General features: G+C 36.4%; 1 protein-coding gene across 11 annotated transcripts in view; it reads left to right on the top strand.

Annotated features, from left to right (window-relative positions):
* Positions 1–24,319, top strand: part of kcnip3a (Kv channel interacting protein 3a, calsenilin) — a 91,831-nt gene that overhangs the window by 57,761 nt on the left and 9,751 nt on the right. For 3 of the 11 annotated variants that reach the window (XM_048210051.1, XM_048210047.1, XM_048210046.1), the window contains 3 exons: positions 2,566–2,598; positions 23,635–23,637; positions 24,113–24,237. In XM_048210051.1, coding sequence (XP_048066008.1) covers positions 2,566–2,598; positions 23,635–23,637; positions 24,113–24,237 — 161 coding nt within the window. Of the gene's footprint in view, positions 1–2,565; positions 2,599–12,068; positions 13,366–22,318; positions 23,040–23,634; positions 23,644–24,112; positions 24,238–24,319 lie in introns of those variants that run through there. The other 8 variants (XM_048210045.1, XM_048210056.1, XM_048210054.1 and 5 more) reach the window with 8 other exon arrangements.

Genomic DNA, 24,319 nt, shown 5'->3' with positions numbered 1-24,319 from the left:
ATTGGTTTTCAACATAGCATTTGTACAGTCTTTTGCCGTTAAAATCACGGTCATTTTTTACAGTGAAGAGACCTAAGGAATGCTAAGAGGTTATACTAAATATGTATTTTACATAATTTGGACTGTACAACTGCTAGAAAATCAATGCCCTGTCTTACCAATTTGTGTTCCAAATTTGAAGTTAATTTCACAAAAAAAAATAGGTTTTCTTCAAATGGTGAATTTTGAGTGTTTAAGATTTTGATAGGTACCTAATTTATGATGATTACTAAAATATGTGATGGGGGAAAAGGCAATTAAGCGTGCAAAGTGACAGTTTACAGTGCAAAAAATCATATTTTTAGTAGACATGTTTAGTAGATTTTCCCTATGCACCTGACTTGGAGGTGTCCCCTGACACCTCTAATTATCCTTTGACCACATTGGAAAACCAAATGCCTATAAGAATAATATTCTGACTGCATAAGACGCCTAACACTATATACACTGACTGCATAAAATGCTTAAAATATTATTATTATTATCATTATTATAATACGATGGCTGCCCGTGAGACCGTAGGGTGTCCCATTTGTCCCCAGCGGACTTCTTCCCGGCAATCAAAGTGGTGTTACATCATGAAAGTGTGGACTTGTAGGAAGAACGTGAGTGTTTAGGGTGACATTTGAGACAGGGCCTATATACTGTAGCACCTAAATACTTCCTTGATGTGTAAAAATAATAGAAGTAGCATTGTTTTCCCAAGTCTTTGGGAAATTGATTTATGGGTCATAATTAGGCTGTCAATGTTAGACTTTAATTTACTACAGTTATATAAAATAATGCATTAAAAATGGTCAGTAGTCAAATATTTCCATCTGCATGTGTATTTAGCTATAAAACTGGTTGTTCTGAATCTAAAAAATTTGAGCCACAGTCAATTGACTATAATAAAATGACTATAAACACACACATGGGACAGCATATTATATATTGGACTCTTATATCTCAGAAGAAATGTTTATTCCTTATGATACATTTGGCTATTAGTTGAACATTGATATTTTTTATCTGTTTTTGCTGTTGCTTCAGTTTTATAAAAGCAATAAGCCACTTGTGTCTGTGCATTACAGTGATTTTACCATCACTCAAAATTCTCATAAATGTCTGGAATTTGAGTTCCCTCTTGATGAATACTCTCATAGATTGACTGTCTCTCAGAGGTGGGCAGGATGAGGCTCTGGTAGACGGAGCTCATTCTGACACTGTTATTTTCTTGGAGAACTGCTGACGATGAGTCGCGCCCATCCTAAACACAAGAGAACCGATCAATTCCACAGACTCATGTTTGCATGAATATCTTTGAAGTTAAAAACTCTTTTTTTTTTTACTATCACCCTACTTGCCTTTGTGTTTTCTGAGTTGCAGCCTGGATTAGAAGTGTCGCCCACCTCCAGTGTGACTTCTGCTGTTCAAAAGAGTAGTTACTATTTTCTGTGTTAAGATGGAAGCTAATTATTGTAATTATTATAAGAATATTTTACCTGTTTTGCAGTTTTGCCTGCATCTCTTGGAGAGTCCATAAAAGCAATGACACAAAAACACAATCACCGTAACAGCACAGACGCAATATAGCATATAAGTGATCCACTCTGAAAATGATAATTTATAAAATTGATTAGCATTGCGGCCATGATTTTAACCTCATGCCCCTGTTATACACTTAACATACAGTAAGGTCCAAAACCCAATTTGAATCTTTAAATAAACAGTTTTTGAAAAAAGTTTAACAAAGAAACATTATGGTGTAAGTGAATAATTACTTCAGATTCTGCATATTTCTAGGCCACTAATCAAATAAGTACATTTGTGACACTGGTCATGTGACTGTTTGTACAGATGGTCAGATGTTCTTCATCTATTGATGCTCAAGATGCACTTTGGATCATATCACTATGGATCATTATGCTGCCGGTGATCATTAAGTTGTATGCCGCTTTTGTGCTGCTGTCATTAAAGCAAAAAGGACAAAAGGCATTCTGAAATCCATGTACAGTTGAACTCAAATCAGCTTATAACAGACAGTAACTTGACATTTAAAAAATTAAGTACCAAAAAATGCAAAATAGAAGCATTTTCACTAAAGTGTACCTTATACTGTATGTTTTCTCAGTGCATCAACATCTTCACCATACTTATATTTCAAATGACTGTGGCTCTTAAAATACTGCAGAATGACTATGAAGTATTTTGAGCTGAGAATGACTGGTGGTACATTTGAGTACATACGTGTCACTAATAAAGTGTCATTGTGCGCTGGTGCCTCTGTGATCCAAAACACTTGTGGAAAAATGAACAAAAATTAAATGCAGAGCTTTTCAAGTAAAAATCAAGCTTAGAGAACAAAAATTATGTTAATAGCTAAAGTAATAATTCCCCCCAAAATACAAATTATGTCGTCATTTACTCACCCTCCTGTTGTTCTCTATAGAACAAATAACATATTTTGAAAAAATGGATGTTGAAAGTCAGTATCATTTGAACACTAACGTTCTTTAAAACGTTCTTTAATTTTGTGTTCCGCAGATGAAAGAAAAGCAGGTTTGAAACAAAACAAAGGTGAGTAAATCATGACAGAATTTGTATTTTTAGGTGTTCATTCCTTGAAACCCCTCAGAGAAGTGCATTGGGTTAACTGCTCTGGATATTTTGCAGATTGCAATATATGCAAATATACAGAAGCAAGTATATCATCGTATTCAATCCAACCACAAAGACAAGCATATATGCAGCATTTCATACTTTATGACCAGAGCTTCATTAGAAGATATTTTATTCAAAAAACAATTGTTGAACAAAATTAATGGCTACTCACTTGCGGTAGGAAATTTGAGTAATGTTGACAAAGCTTCTTACTTCTGTAAGAGCTTTCAAGGGTCTTTTTAGTTTTGGGCAAAAAGAGACTCCGCCTTAAACATACAGAGCACTCCTCCTCACTTAATTCAGAAGACAGACAAACAGATAGACAGACAGACAGACAGACTGATGATTGATTGATTGATTGATTATATTTCGCCAATATAATTGTGTAGTTACTGCCCAATAAAGCAGTCACTGTACTTTATTACAAAAAAGAAACTTCACATTTCTCTGTTGATCCATCCCAAAAAAGGTTTGCACAGTAATGTGTATTGTCCAGCAGAGGGCCCTAGGTCATACACAGTCCTCTGAAATCAAGTACTTCTCAAACAGAAGGCTGCATCCTAATAAGGCTGTATGGCTAGAGTCCTCCTCAGCATTGAACGCTGAGATGGTGTAGTGCACATGGTTATGTCCCACATGTTCCCGCCTGTCAGGATTCCGTTTTGTCATGTTTTTTATTTTGTAATTTGTCATTCATGTTCTGTTGTAGTTCTTGTCATGGTCATTGTAGTTTTTGTTAATTAGTTCCAGGTGTTTCTTATGTGAGGTAGGCCTATTTAACCCTTAAATGCATGACTGTTTCGCCAATCATTCTTACATATTCGGGTCTTTATCGACCCGGATCTATATCTAACATGGAAGGATCTCTTCCTGTCGCGATAATACAAAACTCCTCTGATATTAGAGTAACAATTACAGAAGAATAAAATAAAGCATATTTTGTTACCTTTTGGAGCTTGAAAGGGCTCCGTTTGAGCAGATGTTTTATGCCATCACCACTGTCCTCGTCAGAGCTCATTTCCCAGTAAATTCAGCAAATAATAGGCTAGTTTTATGTTTGAGGTCACAAATATGCACCCATTTGCGACCTCAAACGTATTCTCAAAACTATATAATTTTCAACATCTTCAAAATCAATATTTCGATCGCTAACAGCTTCACCAGATCCATCCAGTGACAGTAACAGTCATATTTGATTGTGTTTAGTACTTGCTCTGCAGTAAATCACTGAGCCATTTCATGTTTTTCTTATTATTTCGTTTTCTGTCTGAATGAATCGTCACTTGTGTGGAATAAAAGTGAATTGCACTTATTCCATCATCTAAGATTCAATTATTGTTGTGAAGAAAAAATATACACTCATACACACCTCGGGTCGTTAGTGACCCTATACAATTTTTACAAAAAATTAATACAAAAATAGGTATTCTTTTATAATTTTATGATTTTTTTCTCATTTCTAATTTTATGATACTTTATAATGAATTGATTGAGGAATACTAAGAAGGTTGATGTCTAACTTTAAAAAATGAACGAGGAGGAGGGTAGTATATGATGTCACGGGTCACTAAAGACCCGAGGTATGCATTTAAGGGTTAATCATGTGCTAGATCTTGCTTTCTGTGGATTATTGTTGATTCGTACGTGTGCTTTTCATGTGATTATGGATGCTTTGAGCCTATATTTCATCAAAGAATATATACTAACAAGAAGCGACACTCAGTAGAACGTTCCATTGAAACACCGGCGCCCAGCAGCGGCTCTGCGTTTCCGCCATTTTGTGGTGAAAGCGAGTCGGCAGTCCACTAGTTTCGAAGGCAATATCAGCTGCTTTGTTAAAAAAAAAAACATACATTAAAGCTGAAATCAAATTTGAATGATGACAACACAGAATAAAATACTATCACTAGTGATCATCAAACAGTTTTTACAGACTTGTGTTTAAGTCTTCCACTTTTTTCACAAAACTTTTGCTCTCTAGAAACCCAGTCAGTTTGGGTTAAAATTCTTTAAAGGTCTAGTATTAGCATTAGGCTTATAAACACTGAATTAATACCAACATATGAAATTAAATTAAGGACATGCATCAGAAAAATTGGGAATGTTGGACTATAAATATATGAATATAACAGCTTGTTTTTGCAGTTTTGTCTAATGTCCGTTAAAGCAAAAGTATCCAAAAGTGGGAATTATGGGATAACGGACACAGCAATGCATCATGTATTATAAGATCATTATGTTTGTAGCGTGATCCATTAAAACGTGCAATATATATATTTCAATTCAGACCTGAGTGACTCCCCTAGGTCTGATCTATATTGTAAACATGATGATCTTAAATGCATTAATTATTAATTTACTTTTAATAAATGTGTAAAGTTGCATAAAATGGAAATACTCAAAGTAGGCTAACTAAGTTACCTCAGATGGATAAATGGTTGGATTCCACAACTGGCAAAATAAAACATATGTAAGACAATACAACATTTACTGTAGGTGCCATAAAATTTACTGATGATTTAATTTGAAAAATGTTCTTTTGCGCTTCTGATTTGGCTGTGAAATTCGCCGATTTTGGGTCCGTAAGATGTGAAGGATTCAATGGTCCAGTTAGTATTTTCACCCCATAATGGCGGCCGCGCTACCGGAGCGCCATCTAGTGGCTGTTGCCCAAAAAGTATCAGAGTGTCGCCTCTTGGGTTCTATACTCTTTGACTTCATGTTCATTGTAAAGTGATGGATACCTCTCATATTTGGAGCTATTAAACATATTTTTTTATCTGCATATAGATCCAGATTGTTGTTTGATTTTTTTTTATTTTTATTTTTTTTTTTGAGGCCACGTTACACCACCCCATGGTCACGGCACGAAAATACTATTAAAACTTAATTTTGGAAAAAATTCTTTGAATATATAGCACTGACAGGTGAAGTGAATAACATTGATTATCTCTTCATCACGGCACCTTTTAGTGGGTGGGATATATTAGGCAGCAAGTGAACATTTTGTCCCCAAAGTCGATGTGTTAGAAGCAGGAAATATGGGCAAGCGTAAGGATAGGAGTGAGTTTGACAAGGGACAAATCACGATGGCTAGACGACTGCATCAGAGCATCTCCAAAACTGCAGCTCTTGTGGGGTGTTCCCGGGTCAGTGGAGTCCATGCCTCAACGGGTCAGAACAGTTTTGGCATCCCTCTACTGCACATGTTGATCATTTTTTGGTTCATTTGGGAACATTTTATTGATAACAAATTATTTTGAACCCCCACCCTCCCCCCACCCCAAAATATATGTTGTGCAACAATGCTACAGAATCATACAGAAAATTATCATCAAAATCACAATTTTTTTTTTTTTAAATTCAAGAAATCATTAAGTAAAAATGGAAAAACACTTGAAAGACATTGATATATTGAATTTGATACATGCATCATGTAGTGTGTCATGCCATATAATGTACTTCATGTAATAAGATTTCACTCTGTACGAAACTTCAGACAGAAGTTCTTCTCTGCTGTGAAATAGAGGTGTATGTTACAATTTTTGCACATCACTTTGGGTGTTCCTGCACACCTGTATTGTCCAAAACGCACAACGTTGCCCTGAGGCAACGAAAAGAAAAACTGAATTTCTGAACATGCAGAATAAAAAAAAACTTCATAAAACCTGACAAGGGGCTTCTCTACACCTTCATACACACACACATATTTTTTATGTACAGTACATGTCATTTTCAATAAGATTACTAAAGCAAATAATCTTGCCTTCTTCTCACACCATGTGCTCCTGTGACCATGTGTTAGAACAGGATGTCCCACCTTTAAATGGTGCTTGATAGTGACTCCCACACCTTACTGGACTGTTCTTTGGTACTTTCCTGTCCTTTCTAATTGGTTGTAATCATTTAAAGAAAAAATGAGGTTACACTTTATTTTACAGTGCTGTAGTTACATTGCAATTACTCAAAAAAGTACTGAGTACTATTAATTAACTACATGTACTTACTATAGAGTTACAGTTAGGGTTAGGGTTTGGTTTAGGGTTAGTTACTTGTAATTATGCATAACTTTACTTTAACTGTACTTTCCATTGCTTGAGGGCAATGCTGTGCTGTAGAGGGATATATATATATATATATATATATATATATATATATATATATATATATATATATATATATATACAGTACAGTCCAAAAGTTTGGAACCACTAAGATTTTTAATGTTTTTAAAAGAAGTTTCGTCTGCTCACCAAGGCTACATTTATTAAATTAAAAATACAGTAAAAAACAGTAATATTGTGAAATATTATTACAATTTAAAATAACTGTTTTCTATTTGAATATATTTCACAAAGTAATTTATTCCTGTGATGGCAAAGCTGAATTTTCAGCATCATTACTCCAGTCTTCAGTGTCACATGATCCTTCAGAAATCATTCTAATATGCTGATCTGCTGCTCAAGAAACATTTAATGTGTACAATTGTACAAAATATTTGTGTACAATATTTTTTTTTCAGAATTATTTGATGAATAGAAAGTTCAAAAGAACAGTGTTTATCTGAAATCTAATCTTTTGTAACATTATAAATGTCTTTACTGCCACTTTTGATTGATTTAATGCATCCTTGCTGAATAAAAGTATTCATTTCTTTAATTTCTTTTCAAAAAAATAAAAATAAAAATTCTTACTGACCCCAAACTTTTGAACGGTAGTGTATAATGCTACAGAAGCTTTGTATTTCAGATAAATGCTGTTCTTTTGAACTTTCTATTCATCAAGGAATCCTGAAAAAAAAAGTACACAACTGTTTTCAACATTGAAAATAATCATAAATGTTTATTGAGCAGCAAATCAGCGTATTAGAATGATTTCTGAAGGATCATGTGACACTGAAGACTGGAGTAACGATGCTGAAAATTCAGCTTTGCATCACAGGAATAAATTACTTTGTCAAATATATTTAAATAGTACACAGTTATTTTAAATTGTAATAATATTTCACAATATTACTGTTTTTTACTGTATTTTTAATTAAATAAATGTAGCCTTGGTGAGCAGACGAAACTTCTTTTAAAAACATTAAAAATCTTAGTGGTTCCAAACTTTTGGACTGTATATATATATATATATATATATATGTCGGTGGCTTACATTATTGGTACTTAAGTGGTGTTAAGTGGACGCAAAGGATACACTAGATGCATCCCTCAAAATGAGCTGAATGAAGGACTGCCTTCCAAGGATCCTTCAAAATAAGACAGCCTTCACCAGCACTTGACGTGGCATCCAAGATTTGCAGCCTTAAAGGCCTGTACACATTGGGATGAATATCACACATGCTTATCGCCAGCGTTTTTCGATTTCGATTTTCACTGGTGATGCGCAGAGTGAACATGCAAATTCATTCCCTGACAAAGAAGATAAAAATGACGATATAAAATGGCATATATACGGCATGTGACAGATGGTAGTCAGAAACGGTAGTGAATAAGTCACAATAACAGTAGTGTAAGTGAACGGTAGTGCAAATAAACATATTTATGAAATAGACATTCTCACCTATATTTCTTGAATGTAAAAGAAAAAAAAACAAACAGTAAAAATACATAAATAATACACATCTATTGGTGTGGCCAAGAACTGGCAGAGCACCCATAGCGCCCACATTCATTTTCACGGTATACTGATACACGACCTAGGAAGCTAGGGAGCTGTGATGCAGGGATAGTTTGTAGGGGTCTTCCTAGTCTACTTACTTCCTCTTCGTCGTCTTGGTATCAGTGTGTGCTGTTTTGCGCTTGAGCGCCACCAAGTTGTGTTTTACTGTAACTTTAGCAGCTCCATGCACGTGAACAAAAGCGCCACTCTCATTGGTCTGCCAGTTTTTAACACAGCGCATCAAACCAGAAAAACGAACCCGAGGCGTTTTTTTTTAAAAAATGACTCTTTTACGCCTGGCGTTTTTCGCGTCGGTGTGCACACTCACATTGGTGCCCTTTGTTTAGTCACGAGGCGTTAAACGTCTGCGATAATCGCGCACGATATTCGTCCCGGTGTGTACAGGCTTTTACTGGGACACAGCCTTCCATTTGAGAAGCACCCCTACAGTTGGCTTTTCTGGGCAGGAAATCAAGAAGTTAAAAATTGTTCAATTATCTGATATCTTTTATTTTCCATTGGTGACCTAAATGGAAAGAAAATCCAAAGCAGCAATAAAACACCCATAGACTAACACCACAATAGTTAAAATTATTTGATTAAAAATAAAAAAGAGATTAAAATGTAACTTTTCATTGAGAATAAAATGTAATTCAAATGCTTTCATTGAGGTTGCTTTCTGCTACCAATAAATGTTGTGCGGAATATTCCTCAAAAAATTATCACCGTAAATGCACAAGGAAAAAATCCACAGATTTTGTTGAGCCTATTGATGGGTATTTGATGTGGTCAAATACCCACCAACTCAAGGTAATGTATAAACGTCACTGGAAATGAATGAATGGACCAAGAGCTTATCAGGAGTAATTAGTCATTTCCTCCAATCAATGGGAGCCCATCGCAGATTCTGAAACTTTTTTGTTGTTGTCATAAAAGTTTTGTCAGTGCATTCCAGGGTGTTCTTATCATTAAAAAGTCGATCCATCACACCTCATTAAAAGAGAGGGAGAGACAGAGAGAGCACTTCTGTCGAGTCTGAGGACTTAAAGAGCAGGGCCGTGTTTGGCCTCAGAGTGCTTATGTATTAGATAGAGGACCGGCTACCTTATATCAGGTTTCATTTCTGTACGTGCAGAGTTACTGAACATGTAGAGGGGAAGTGCAGTGTTTGTATACATTGAGGGATCACTTTGCCAGACTATTCCTCCGTAGTAATAGCCATATGCTGGTTTGTTTGCTGTGAATGAATACTAAAGCACTGATGGATAAATCCAAATTTTGCCGTTTGTAATAGGAGTGCATTGGATCAATACTCGAAAGCACATCTCCCTTTAACGCATGAAATAAAAAGAGGGGGATGGATTTGTTAAAATTATATTTTAAAAGAAAAAGTCTGCTCTTTTCCATGCATCTGTGCTAAGCTTTCAGATTGTACCATTGTTTTCCTAATGTCTGTGTTCAGGTTCAATGAGTTATGTTAGACCATAGTGTCTTGTCAGCAAAAGCCTCATGCTTTAGCTCCTATTAAGAAGTGTTCATCTTCTAATGGCATTACTGGAACCTGCCCCGTTCTCCTAAAAGCTCAACATTAATTCCTATACACAACAAGCACTGACGCCAGCCATAAATACAGCTGCTTAGTCAGAGCATGTGTTTTTATGTTATTATAGTGAAAGGATGATTTTTATGTGGTTAACTCTTTTTAAATTTCCAAAAATCAAATATCAAAATGGTTCAAATAAGAGTCCTGTAAGAATTCATTCTACTGAATTATCTAAAATCCTATGTGATTTCTATCATAATTTGGAAATAATCCAAAATTCAAAAATGGATCAAATAAGAGTCACTGGGATTCTAATAAAATAAAATGCATGTTATTATAAAATGTAATACAATTCATTTACTCACTCACTCACTCCGAATTATGATAGAAGTGTAATGATTTTTTATGTGGTTAACCTCTTACTAAAATCACTAATGTCATTTCTATCATAATTTGGAACTAATCCAAGTGGATCAAATAAGAATCCACTAGGATTCTGCTGGATAAAGTAAAATGCATGTTACTAAATTTATTTGTTGGTTGGTTGGTTGGTTGTTTTCAGATTATTGTTTCCAAATTATGATCCATTGGCATTCCTTTAGGATTTGTATGAATTTTGTATCTAGTGGAGGGTGTATTGAGGCATAACATTCATTATAATTTGAAGATGACATTTCAGAAATTTAGACTTTTTCCAGAGATTACCATCACATTGCAAATATCTTCATTGTAGCACCCCGTTTCTATATACAGTACAGTAAAACCAAATTTTATTCAGACACCTTCATTAATACATTTTATTCTCTATAGTTTAAAAAAAATGGTAATAAAATATGACAAGATCTTTAAAAAAAAGTTAAACTGTCAGATAACACAAAACATGGTCAGGTCAAAGTGTCTGAATAATTTTTGGTTCCAATTTTTTATCAATTTTACTGGTAGTCCACTGTATGAAGAATTTTTGGGTATAATATGTCACAGTTTACTTTATGTTGCTATCCTCACTTACATAAATGAACTAGTGTCCTGCACCCACTAGTAAAAATATATCAAAAATGTCTGAATCATTTTTGGTTTGACTGTAGTGCTGACAAATGATTTATCGCATCCAAAAGTTTGTGTTTACATAAAATATGTGTTTGTGTACTGTGTATAATTATTATGTATATATAAATACACACACATGCATGTATATATTTAAGAAAAATTTGTTATATATAATATAAATTATATAAATATATATACAATATATACATGCAATTATTTCTTAAATATATACATGTATGTGTATGTGTATTTAAATGTACATAATTATACACAGTACACACACATAAAAAAACATTAAAAATAAACTTTTTTTGTTTATGCATTTAAACTCAAGTAATCATTTGACAGGCCAAATATATGTATATACATTTATCAACTTTTATGGCTCTTTTAAATAGAAAAACAGCTATTTGATAAAGGGCGAGGGGGAGGTGTGAGAAATGGGCTGATGCTGGCAGCAGACATCGTGTTTGATCTCACCTTCTGTTTGGTTGACTTAAAGCTACCATTAAGACTTTATTGATTCTTTTATCTAACTGAGCTATTATAGCTCTCTCCTGCTATATAATAAACAGGAAAACCTGTGAGCTAATGTTGTCTCCTCTGGTTGTCCCATTCCATGAAGAGGCCTTGCCCTGCTTAACTCAAGAGGAAGGAGAGAGAGAGAGAGAGAGAGAGAGAGTGCTCCAGATGGAACAGATATGTGGGTGGATGGAGGCTGGGAAATCGGTAGGGGAGGGCGTCCCTGGAATCTGATCCCCCTAGTATCTCTCCCTCTCTCCTGCATTCTGCCCTGTTTGGAAATGTGACTTTTCCCCAAGTCCCCAGGCAGAAGGGAAGGAAGGTAAAGAGAGATAGAAAGAGGGAGAAAGGGATTGTGGTCAGGGGAAAAAGGTCCAGTTCTCACAGGGGTCTGACTTTGCAGTCAGGGGTAGTGAGGCTAGGAAACTGAGCGATGGATAAAAGAAGGGATGGAGTGGTCATAGATGAGCAGAGAGGAAGAGACACAGAAGGAGGGGTGGGATGGACAGAGAGGTGAAGATAAACTGCCAATTGCAGATTATTACGGGACAAGAGAGGGCAAGAGAAGCGAGGGAGGGAGGGAGGGAGGAAGAACGTGAACTGTACAGTACAAGTTGAAAGAAGAGACAAAAGCACTTGATGCTGACTCTGAGAAAACAGATAAGGGAAGAGATGAGGGCGCTTGACTGACGGCAGAACCCCTGAGAAGGAGGAGACGAGAAACCGCATTCTTCGGGACCACTCCCAAGACGTATCAACGAACTTAATGGGCCGTTTCAAAGGGTTGACGGGGGCCAAGAATTGAGAACTTCACTGGATTTGCACCCAGGTAAAGAAGGATTCACTCAATCTGCAAAGGATTGGGGTATTTTTTTTTTTTACCACTGCCATAGGAAGTACATTGTAGCTTTTTTTGCTGGTTTGCACCAACCTGGTGTGACACGCAGGAGGCCGCCGAATGCTTTGGACCAGGATTCGAGATGCCAACTCAGTTCTTGTCGCAGTGACCGAGGCAGTGCCAGATGTTGATCCTGCATATAGCTAAACTGAGTATTTCTTTAATGACTTCTCCATGGACTATTATTCATGTTTGAGGCACTAGGCTGCCCATTAGTCTCAAATTTCAGTGTCAACATCAACAAAATCCAGATTTACGAGCCACTTAGGACATGAAATGAAATATGATCATTTTAACAGCAAAATTAGCACAGCGTGTCCATTGCTTCCAAGTCTTAATTCCACGTTGTACTCGTCTGGATCTGTGGACTGAATCTTCGTTCTCTTGTGCCTCTTGCTTTTCACCGAAACGTACACCCTTGGAGCAACAATCCTGAAAATCACAGCGTCGCCGCAGCACTTCTTCACGTCAGAGTTTAAAATGCTCTTGTCTGTTGTTGACACTTGCAAATAACAGTTGCAGCCCAGGATGGCTTTTACACATCTGGACTGTGTACGAGAACTGCAATCCAGCTCTTTATTTATGCGATGGGGCTTTCAAGAAAAAATGACCTAACATGGAAACACTGACTTCTCCTCTCATCTCCAAAATAAGTGTAACTAGACCGGACTCTTTTTTCCCATGCACACTGCTAGCTTGACGTTCTGCCAAAAATATCCCCTGATTTTCCTTTTAAATATTCTTCTGAGGAACTAATGAAATGAATCTTTCTTTTTGAGACACCCTGCATCTGGCGCCATGCTATATCGGCCAGTTGGCTTTGTCCTGTGTTAGTACACAGATTAATACTTTCACTTCCAGTAGCTCTCGAAGTTCTTGTGCCAAGTGTCGTAAATCATCGCAGCCATGGGTATTCAGGGAATGGAGCTGTTTGCCATCGGAGTGGTCATCATTCTGTTTGTGGCTGTTCTCAAACAGTTCGGCATTCTGGAGCCCATGTCACTGGAAGGTAAGGAGCATTCTAGAATTGAGGTCCTCCCCTTTGTTGTCATGGTGATATGCTTGACCAATGAGGCCCGTGGGGCCGGGGTTGTGTCAGGTGCACCCCGATGATGGAGATAACAAATCTGATGATTATTCTCTAGTAATGGTGTGACCTTTGTGTTAAAGTGAAGGAAAGGTATTGCACTCTCATAATAGGCTACTTTAGAATGTAATAATAGATTGTTCCTGTTGAGGTTTCATTGCTTGTGAGTTTTGAAGGTCATTGGGTCATTAATTGAAGGTCATTAATTGAATTTTAAAGCATTTTATTGCAATGTTTGCTCTACTGTATGCAAATATAAGCACAACACATACCTGTTACTCCATATGTTACAGTGAGACACCATGTGGGAACAAAACCTCCCTTTTGGGATGTTCTCAAATGTAAAAAATAATTAATAAATGACAAATGAAAGGTAAATTCATAATTATTATTTTTGACCTATATTTGCTTATTATAAATAATTAGATTGTTGTATTTATAAAAATAATTGAATGCCACATGTCCTCATTTAAGTAGTATGTTGTAGTAGTAGTTGACTTAAATAAAAGTTAAATAAAGTTGACATGCTATACATCTAAAACTGTTTTTAACAGCATTTTGTCTATTCTTTTATGACCTTATTTGTGCTTAAAATGTAGTTCTTAATGGGTAAGTTCACCCAAAAATTATGTCTTATTACTCACCCTCATGTCGTTCCACACCCGTAAGACCTTCGTTCATCTTCAGAACACAAATTAAGATATTTTTCCTAAAATCCAATGGCTCAGGGAGGCCTGCATTGCCAGCAAGACAATTAATACTCTCAATACCCAGAAAGCTACTAAAAACATATTTAAAACAGTTCATGTGACTACAGTGGTTCAACTTTAATATTATAAAGCAACAAGAATATTTTTTTAAAAATAACAAAATAGCGAATATACTCCACAATATCTAGTGATGGCCGATTTCAAAACACTGCTTCATGAAGCTTCGAAGCTTTACGAATCTTTTGTTTCGAATCAGTGGTTCGGAGCGTGTATCAAACTGCCAAAGTCACGCCCCCCAGTGGTGAACCATTGAAATTTCGAAACACTTATGATGAAATCTGAAATCACATGACTTTGGCAGTTTGATACACGGTCCGAACCACTGATTCGAAAAAGATTTGTAAAGCTTCAAAGCTTCATGAAGCAGTGTTTTGAAATCGCCCATCACTAGATATTGTTGAATAAAGTCATTATTTAGTTTTTTTGGAGTGCAAAAAGTATTTTCGTTGCTTTATAACATTAAGGTTAAACCACTGTAGTCACATGAACTGTTTTAAATATGTTTTTTAGTAGCTTTCTGGGCATTGAACGTGTTAATTGTCTTGCTGGCAATGGAGGCCTCACTGAGCCATTCGGATTTTATCAAAAATATCTTAATTTGTGTTCTGAAGATGAACGAAGGTCTTACAGGTGTGGAACAACATGAGGGTGAGTAATAAATGACAGAATTTAAATTTTTGGGTGAACTAACCCTTTAATGTCACACTGCAGGACCATTTAAAATAATGAAGGCCAAATGGTGTTTAAAATGGTGAAATGGTGCCCATTTAAATAAAATAAAAAATAGAAATAGAAGAAATACAGATTTCTCTTCATACATTCATTAAAATTTTAAACTAAAATCCTGAAATGTTCATGGACTTGCTGTATGTGCTAATACCAAATAGCTGATTATACATGTTTGGGTGTCTCTGTTATTAATGACATGTTTTAGTACATTTTTACTGTTTAGGTTTATGACATTCTAGTATGTTTTTCTTATTTACAACATACTCAAAGACAAAGAACTTATTGAAACTGTTATATTGGTGTAAGAAATACTGCATTCTCTCTCTCTCTGTCTCTCTCTCACACACAGACACACTCTCTCTTTCTCTCTTTGAATCAAAACCCAGTCTAACATTACCCTTCATTCATTATGTATGCTGTATCGAACAGGCTTTCTTTACGGCTACCTAAAAATGGGTCCATTGGTCTCTGGTCCTGAAGGGCACTGTCCATTTCCCTCTCACCCCTCGCTTCATCACAAGATCATATCCTCTCAATCATTTCTAAAAGTACATATCAGAGTCAGCGCCTTCATATAGCTGCATTTCCTCTCAGTCAGAAAGCTTGAGATTATTTTTATTTTCTTCACTCTTCCCCACATTTCTTCTGTCGTCTGGTGGACGTGCCCTGTGTCATGCGCATCTTTGTTGTCTTGAATTACTTCAAACTATCGAAACATAAAGAGTAATGTGAAGGTTGGCCTAGTATGTGCAATATGTAGCATTTGGGTGTCATGTTTTAACATTCATATTATTGGCTGGTTAATCTGATGGTACAGTCGTTTATTTTTGATTGATGTCCTTAAATGTTCTTGACATTTGTGTCTCTTCTGTTTGACTTTCGGGAACAGAAGGTTTTGGGCACTGTTATTGACAGCCAACAATCTAAATCTTATTCTAGATTCATTCTTTTTTTTCCCCTTCTTTTTCTTTCCTTTTTTTAAATATAAAATGTAAATAGTTATCTAGATCACTTTCAGTGGCTTAAGCTGGTCTTAGCTTTACTCCGAACCATATCAGGCTGGACTGATTTGCTTATTTTCAAGCTGGGAAATCAGAGTAGACCAGATAAAACCAGCTGAGACCAACAACCCAGTTTAGGCTGGTTTAATGCAGTTTTTCCTGCAGGAACATACAGCATAGGCACTAGGAAGGTCATATATTCATCCAGTGACACAACATTTTGCCATTTTTTTACATATAGTTATGCAAATAAACACTTCATCAGCTGGAAGGGTCTGAGTGCCTCATGTAATCTATACATAAATCTTCATCCACTATTGGCCCTTAAGCCGGACCACCCAATGGATCAGCAGGGGACTATTTTTAGCTCAGTGGCATCACTTACTACATCTCTGACTATTCCTGAGTGCCGTGTTTCAGGAGGGTGATGTTTATTTTGGGTTTCTGATTGGGTTTCTGGTTGTGTGAATCTAATACGCAATCAGAGACAGTGAAGTATTACTTGTGAAGGGAAGTGTGTGTAATGATCAATATGTGCCGGCTCTGTTGCATGAGAGGAATTTGATCTGTCAACTCTTATTTATTCAACTTCCTTCTCTCCGTTCATAGTATATAATGCAAATAGTCTAGTGTGGTGCACCGCAGATGTGAAGCATCAGCCACCAGAGGGTGATGTTTCCTTACATGATCTCAAACTCAGACAAGGAAAATGTACAAGTTTTGAGTTCTGGCAAGTTGTGAATTGTAACCAAGGGGGCAAGGTTCGACAGGTTAAAAAGCATTTCTCTATTGATGGCCAATAAGATTTAGGGTATAGGGATCACAAATTGTAGCACTATTTCACTTCAAGCATAAGCAGAATACAATGGAAAATATATACTACCATTCAAATGTTTGGGGTTAGTAAGATCAGTGCCGGCCCTAGCCTCTTTGGCGCCCTAGGCAAGATTTTTTTTTTTTGGCGCCCCCTTATATTGTGATTTATATCACCAAGTATTTAGACAAAATAATAAAAAATTAATAACACTTTTATAGCACTTTTCTAGATACCCAAAGAGGCTTTATGAGAAATGGATCGTAATTTACTCAAATATAAAAAGAAATCAAACAACAATGATTGAAATAATACAGTAAAAGTATGATACAGCACTAAAAATAACAAGACTAATATAAAATTCTTCAATAGCCTAAGTAAGAAAACTAACTAAACAAATCACAAATTAAACTTAAATAGCTGCAGTTTGCAAAGTTTATAAGAAGTACAAAGAGATATTTGAAATAATCCAACATAAATATTACCTGTCTACGCCTCTAGACTCACTGCTCATTTTAACATTCTATAATCGAAGATTTCACCGGTAGGTTTCTACCTAGAAATATCCATCTTGTAGTCTTAGATGATGATTCTGAACAACCAAATGATTCTACTATTATGCCAAGGTGATAAATCATCTCTTGCCTGCTAATATTGTCTCATATAGTGAACAACTAAATTATTAGGCCTTTGCTAACTGCGTTTAACCCTTAAATGCATACCTCGGGTCTTTAGTGACCCGGGACATCATTCACTACCTTCCTCCTCGTTCATTTTTTAAAGTTAGACATCAACCTTCTTGGTATTCCTCAATCAATTCATTATAAAGAATATAACAAGAAAAAAATCATAAAATTATAAAAGAATGCCTATTTTTGTATTCATATTTTGTATAAATTGTATAGGGTCACTAACGACCCGAGGTGTGTATAAGTGTACGTATATTTGCTGAAGTGATATACGTAATGCTGAAGTGATGACTCATTCAGACAGAAATAATAAGAAAAACATGAAATGGCTCAGCGATTTACTGCAGAGCAAGTACTAAACACAATCAAATATGACTGTTACTGTCACTGGATGGATCTGGTGAAGCTGTTAGCGATCGAAATATTGATTTTGAAGATGTTGAAAATTATATAGTTTTGAGAATATGTTTGAGATCGCAAATGGGCTCATATTCGTGACCTCAAACATAAAACTAGCCTATTATTTGCTGAATTTACTTTTTTTTTGGTCCCTTGGCCTCTTTGGCGCCCCCTAGCGAGATTGCGCCCTTAGCATTTACCTATACTGCCTATATAACGGGCCGGCTCTGAGTAAGATTAATGTTAATAGTGCGATTTAGCATAGTTGGACACTTGAACATTTTGAGTTTACTCGCTTCATTCGCATGTGACATTCGCTTCATTCGCGTGTGAAATTCACTACACAACAGACGCGAATTTGCGTCATGAGAGGGGCTCTCCCGCTCCTTTATGTGTCCCAGACTCTTCCACTTCTTTCTGCACACTTCCTCTGAATAAACACAACTTGTCAGCGGGGAAATAGTTGTAAATTACAGTGAATAAGCTCAATTGGATGGCTTTAGCTAGCTTGTAGTCTCAATATGTATATTTATATAGCTCAAAGACCGTTTTTTACAACTTGCCAGATTGTCCGACCTCTTCACTCACTTTCTTTCAAGCAAGATCATTTTTATTCCTGTTTATATAAAAGTATGGAGATGTACAGCGATGATGATTTTGTCCTCCATTGTTGTTTCGGATTTCTACCTCAGCTCGCTACGTCACGTCACTACTAGAGCAAGCTCCTGATTGGTTAACGCGGCGTGAATTTTCGCCAAAGTTCAGATTTTTCAACTTGCGCGTTACGCGCGTCAAGCACCCGAAGCGCTCAATTCTCGCCGCATCATTCGCGCGAACCACGGGGTGTCTATTCGCGTCTTTGCATTGACTTAACATGTAAATCACTCGCGCTTAACGCTTCATTCGCGTCTGGTGTGAACGCACCATAAGAGTCTTAAAAAATGCTTTTATGCAGCAATGATGCATTAAATTAATCAAATGTGACATTTTTAACGTTACAAAAGATTTCTGTTAAAATCCTGTTCTTGTGAGCTTTTTGGCTAGAATCTTGAAAAAAATGTATCACGCTTTCCACAAACAAAAAAAAAAGGAAAAAAAAGCAGCACTCATAAATCTAAATTCAATTGGATGGCTAATTATCCACATGGACTGTCTGTGCTTGGAACCAGAAGATTGCTGCATGCATATTTATTATTACAAATATAAAATATAGCAAGAATCATGGACCTTTGACCTTTAAAATACATTATACTGTTAATGAACTTACAAAACTGGAAACTTTAGAAGCTGAAACTTTGAAGAAAATGGCAGTTTTACAGAGGGAATTGAAAAGTTTCAATTCCCTGTAAAATGGACATTTTCTTGCTGTCATGAATTTGTTTATCTAAAAGATCACACTTGGCAAGTGAGCAGTGAATAAGGCTGCCTGTAGGAGGATAAATGAAGAACAGTCTCTGTAGATCACTGTCATCACAAAGGCTGAAATACAGAGAGAACAATTAGTCGTGGGAAACTGGTTCACAAGGCAAGGGAAGCAGGATTTAGGGCACCTTGTGAGTGTGCATCTGTTCCAACAACTTCAAATATTAAAGAGGACCTATTATGCTTCTTTTTTTTTTTTTAGTGTGTAATGTTGCTGTTTGAGCATGAAAAAGGTCTGCAAAGTTACAAAGTCCATTCCAAAGGGAGTTATTCTCTATGTCAGTAAGCACTGTTTCTGATTCTGAACTCCCTCGACTGTAGTCTTGAGTTTTCTTCTGGGAACGTACATGTCACAATATTCTTCATTTACATAACTCCCGCCCAAGCAGTGGCGTAGCGTCTGGGTATGCACGTGTATATGAGCCCGGACGCCCGCTATTACGGGCTTAATACGGGTGTCCGCGCACCGTCCGCATTGCATAATTTTCGTCATCAGGAGTGTCACAAGTTTTGTGACGGCATGGACAGTGTGTGTACTCTTCAAAGGTTCGCATGCGCGTCTGTGCGTGAGACAGAACCCGTGTACATATGTTCAGAAAAATTAAGTATAATAGAAAAAATGTTGTCAATAACTTGCTATGTTAAATGTAATAAAAATAGCCTAAATGGACCATAAAATGGTCCATGCATTGTCTTAGCGATGATCTATTGTATTTGACAAGGAATATACAAAATAAAGGGACGAGGCCTGGTTGAGTTGCATTGTAGTGTGTTGAAACTTGTGGTTTTGGTAAGGGCTGTGACATTTCCAAAACAAGCTCAAAGCAGCTGTCCAATCACAACAATGATCCAGCCCACCAGTCAGAGGACATTGCATTTTCCAGAAGGAAGGGCTTCATAGAGACAGGAACTAAACAGGGGTGTGTTTCTCATACAATGACATAACTCACTGCTTAACCAACATACTATGATGTATTGTTGTAGAAACTAATTAGCTAGTAATTACTGTTTCCTGTTGTTTGAACCATGTTAGTTCAACAATATAGGACTGTCATTAATGGCATCACTTGCAGGTGATGGAGTAATAACTTCTGCTAATTAATTGAGTCAAGATTGCAATTAATATATAAATAATATATAAATAAAATATATATATTCAAATGGAATGAAAGATATTGAATGTACTGAATGTTAGCTTGCTTATTGTGCCAAAGAGCATGAACTTGTTAAGTCCACACATCATTTTAACAAGAAACTATGCTTCTAACCACAGCTTAAGAGCTGTAGTTCCAACCACGTTAGTTTGTGACACTGTTTGTGAATGTTCATTGGAACTATGGATTTGGGAAACGCCAAATGGTATTGGTAACAATGGAACTTGCGACCATAACTATGCTTTTGGGAAACGTATCCTAGGGCATTACATATAGACTGTAAAGAGAGGTGCTGCAACAGTGTAAAATATATGAAAATAATGATGTGTTTTAACCTTCAAGCATGAAAGCAGGGTATGCTATTCTTGTAGACCCCAAATCAAAACCAAGACTTTGTAAAAGGGCATTAAATTCCATTCCAGACAAAAAGCATTTCAAAAGCATAAAACTATTTTACTTTTGTCAGGGAACATGCATTTGAAATACAAACCCGATTCCAAAAAAGTTAGGACACTGTACAAATTGTGAATAAAAAAGGAATGCAATAATTTACAAATCTCATAAACTTATATTTTATTCACAATAGAATATAGATAACATATCAAATGTTGAAAGTGAGACATTTTGAAATGTCATGCCAAATATTGGCTCATTTTGGATTTCATGAGAGCTACACATTCCAAAAAAGTTGGGACAGGTAGCAATAAGAGGCCGGAAAAGTTAAATGAGTTAAAAGAGCCTCTCAGAGTGGCAGTGTCTCTCAGAAGTCAAGATGGGCAGAGGATCACCAATTCCCCCAAGGCGAAAAATAGTGAAGCAATATCAGAACGTTTCTCAGAGAAAAATTGCAAAGAGTTTGAAGTTATCATCATCTACAGTGCACAATATCATCCAAAGATTCAGAGAATCTGGAACAATCTCTGTGTGTAATCTCTGACAGCACTGCATCACATACAGGAATGCTACTGTAATGGAAATCACAACATGGGCTCAGGAATACTTGTCGGCGCACACAATCCACCGCGCCATTCGCCATTGGCGGCTAAAACTCTATAGATCAAAAAAGAAGCCATATCTAAACATGATCCAGAAGCGCAGGTGTTTTCTCTGGGCCAAGGCTCATTTAAAATGGACTGTGGCAAAGTGGAAAACTGTTCTGTGGTCAGACGAATCAAAATTTGAAGTTGTTTTTGGAAAACTGGGACGCCATGTCATCCGGACTAAAGAGGACAAGGACAACCCAAGTTGTTATCAGCGCTCAGTTCAGAAGCCTGCATCTCTGATGGTATGGGGTTGCATGAGTGCGTGTGGCATGGGCAGCTTACACATCTGGAAAGGCACCATCAATGCTGAAAGGTATATCCAATTTCAAGAACAACATATGCTCCCATCCAGACGTCGTCTCTTTCAGGGAAGACCTTGCATTTTCCAACATGACAATGCCAGACCACATACTGCATCAATTACAGCATCATGGCTGCGTAGAAGAAGGATCTGGGTACTGAAATGGCCAGCCTGCAGTCCAGATCTTTCACCCATAGAAAGCATTTGGTGCATCATAAAGAGGAAGATGTGACAAAGAAGACCTAAGACAGTTTAGCAACTAGAAGCCTGTATTAGACAAGAATGGGACAACATTCCTATTCCTAAACTTGAGCAACTTGTCTCCTCAGTCCCCAGATGTTTGCAGACTGTTAAAAAAAGAAGAGGGGATGCCACACAGTGGTAAACATGGCTTTGTCCCAACTTTTTTGAGATGTGCTGATTCCATGAAATTTAAAATCAACTTATTTTTTCCCTTAAAATTATACATTTTCTCAGTTTAAACTTTTGATAAATCATCCATGTTGTATTCTGAATAAAATACTGAAATTTGAAACTTCCACATCATTGCATTCTGTTTTTATTCACAATTTGTACAGTGTCCCAACTTTTTTGGAATCTGTATGTATTTAATCTGTATGTATTGGTTTGTATTTATGTATCACAAAATGTAATGCTCTGCTGTGTTGTCTCGTTTAAAGTATCATTTTTATCATCATGTCAAAGTTCAAGATTCATGTTAGGGTTGTGTCTAAATCTAATTGGGACAAACTTGTCTCCTGAGTGGGAGTTTTCTCAATTCCCTCTGAAAATTGTGTCAGAGTGAACTTTTAAATAGACGTGAGAAGAATAGAGGCAAAGAAATAATGAGAGAGGAGAGTTATCAGCGCATACTGTATATGGACTTCAGAGTCATTTTAGACACAAGGCTAAGACACGATGACATCAACATAAGACACTCTTTGTTTCATCCAGGTTTTATTGACTTTTTGGAAAAGTGGACTAAATGTTTATCGAAACAGGACATCTGCCCGTCTTTGTACCTCAAATGTTATCGTCTTTACCGGATACTTATGATTCATTCATGAAACTTGTGGAATTAAAAGTCTAAAACAGGACTAACCAGGAAGAACAAGTGTTGGAAGACGTGAAGTGAAAGAGTGTTGAGGGACAGAGTGTCAGGATGAGTGTGAGGTGGGAGACGGAGGGGTTACAGACCGTGGGCATCGTCTGTCTAGTCTTCATGTTTCTCAAACTCATGCATCTGCTCGGACTAATAGACATAACTGAGACAGGTGAGAGAGAGAGTCACTAGCAAACATCATTCAAGGGGTTGGTTGAAAATAGAGCTTTTTGATATTGCTTATAGATGTACAGTACAAGTTATATATTTATGTGACCTTAAAAGAATATTCCAGGTTAAATACATCTCTGTTGAAAGCATCTGTGGCATTTTATCGAAATATCTAAACTTAAAACAGAATTATTTGAGAGGCAAAATTGCATGTAATATTCAGAGAATTAATTTTAGTTGAAGTTTTAGTAATTTCGTCATGTACTTTTTCATTTTATTTTAAATAATTATGTTTATCTTTAATTTCTTTTTATTTCAGTTTTAGTACTTTTTTAGTTTTTTAAGTTTAAGTTTTTCATTTAATATTTATATTTTCTTAAATGTCAGCTTTATTTCAATTAACAAAAACTATTTGAATAGTTTTGACTTGAGTTAACAATAACAACACTGATTTTTATTTATTTATTTTTTGATTATTGTTCTAATTTTTGTGCTGTTTTTGACTTGACAGCTGTTCTCCTTTCTCTCTCTTTCTCTCTGACCCTTTCTGTCCTTCTTTTACTTCCCTATCTCACTTTTTGTCTGTTTTTGTTAAGACGGTGAGTGTAAGCATCGGTCTATTATTTGAGTTATCAATCTTCTTTTCTTTGGCTCTTTCTTCATTATGTGATTGATGACTATGCTGCTGGAACTCGTATCCAAACACTAGCAGAGCTGAGAAGAAACAAATAGTTAAACCCACCAATTATAATTGCTTTAGTGTAATAGTATGAGAACTCATTGAATGAAAGTCATTCACATTGACATCAGCAGTCAATCACATTGAAAAAGAAAGTGCCACCCTGTCTATCAAACCTCCATCTCTTTCCTCTTCCTACCTGTCTTTGACTTTTATGCTAACTCTTTTGCTTTCACTCCCCTTCCTCTTCTCTCTCTCCTTGCAACCACTGTCTCCCTCTTTAAAATGCTCTCTCACCGCATCCCGTCCCACATCCCATCCACTCACCCCCTTCCCTCTTTTCTCTCTGCTTTCCCCTTCTTCCTCTCTCTTTTTTTGCTCTTTCTCTCCCATAGACAGCAGTGACAGTGACCTAGAGCTGTCCACGGTGAGACATCAGCCTGAGGGTCTGGAGCAGCTGCAGGCTCAGACCAAATTCACCAAGAAGGAGCTCCAGTCCCTTTATAGGGGCTTCAAAAATGTAAGTGTCTGTGAAAGAGAAGGGGGGAAATAAGGGTTAAAATTTAGGTTAAAGTTGTTTTATTTTACAGAACAACAGTAAA

This window comes from Megalobrama amblycephala, linkage group LG12 (assembly GCF_018812025.1).
Source record: "Megalobrama amblycephala isolate DHTTF-2021 linkage group LG12, ASM1881202v1, whole genome shotgun sequence".
Classification (NCBI taxonomy): Eukaryota; Metazoa; Chordata; class Actinopteri; order Cypriniformes; family Xenocyprididae; genus Megalobrama; species Megalobrama amblycephala.
The sequence above is the reverse complement of the archived record's forward strand: the minus strand, read 5'-3'. Positions and strand labels throughout refer to the sequence as shown.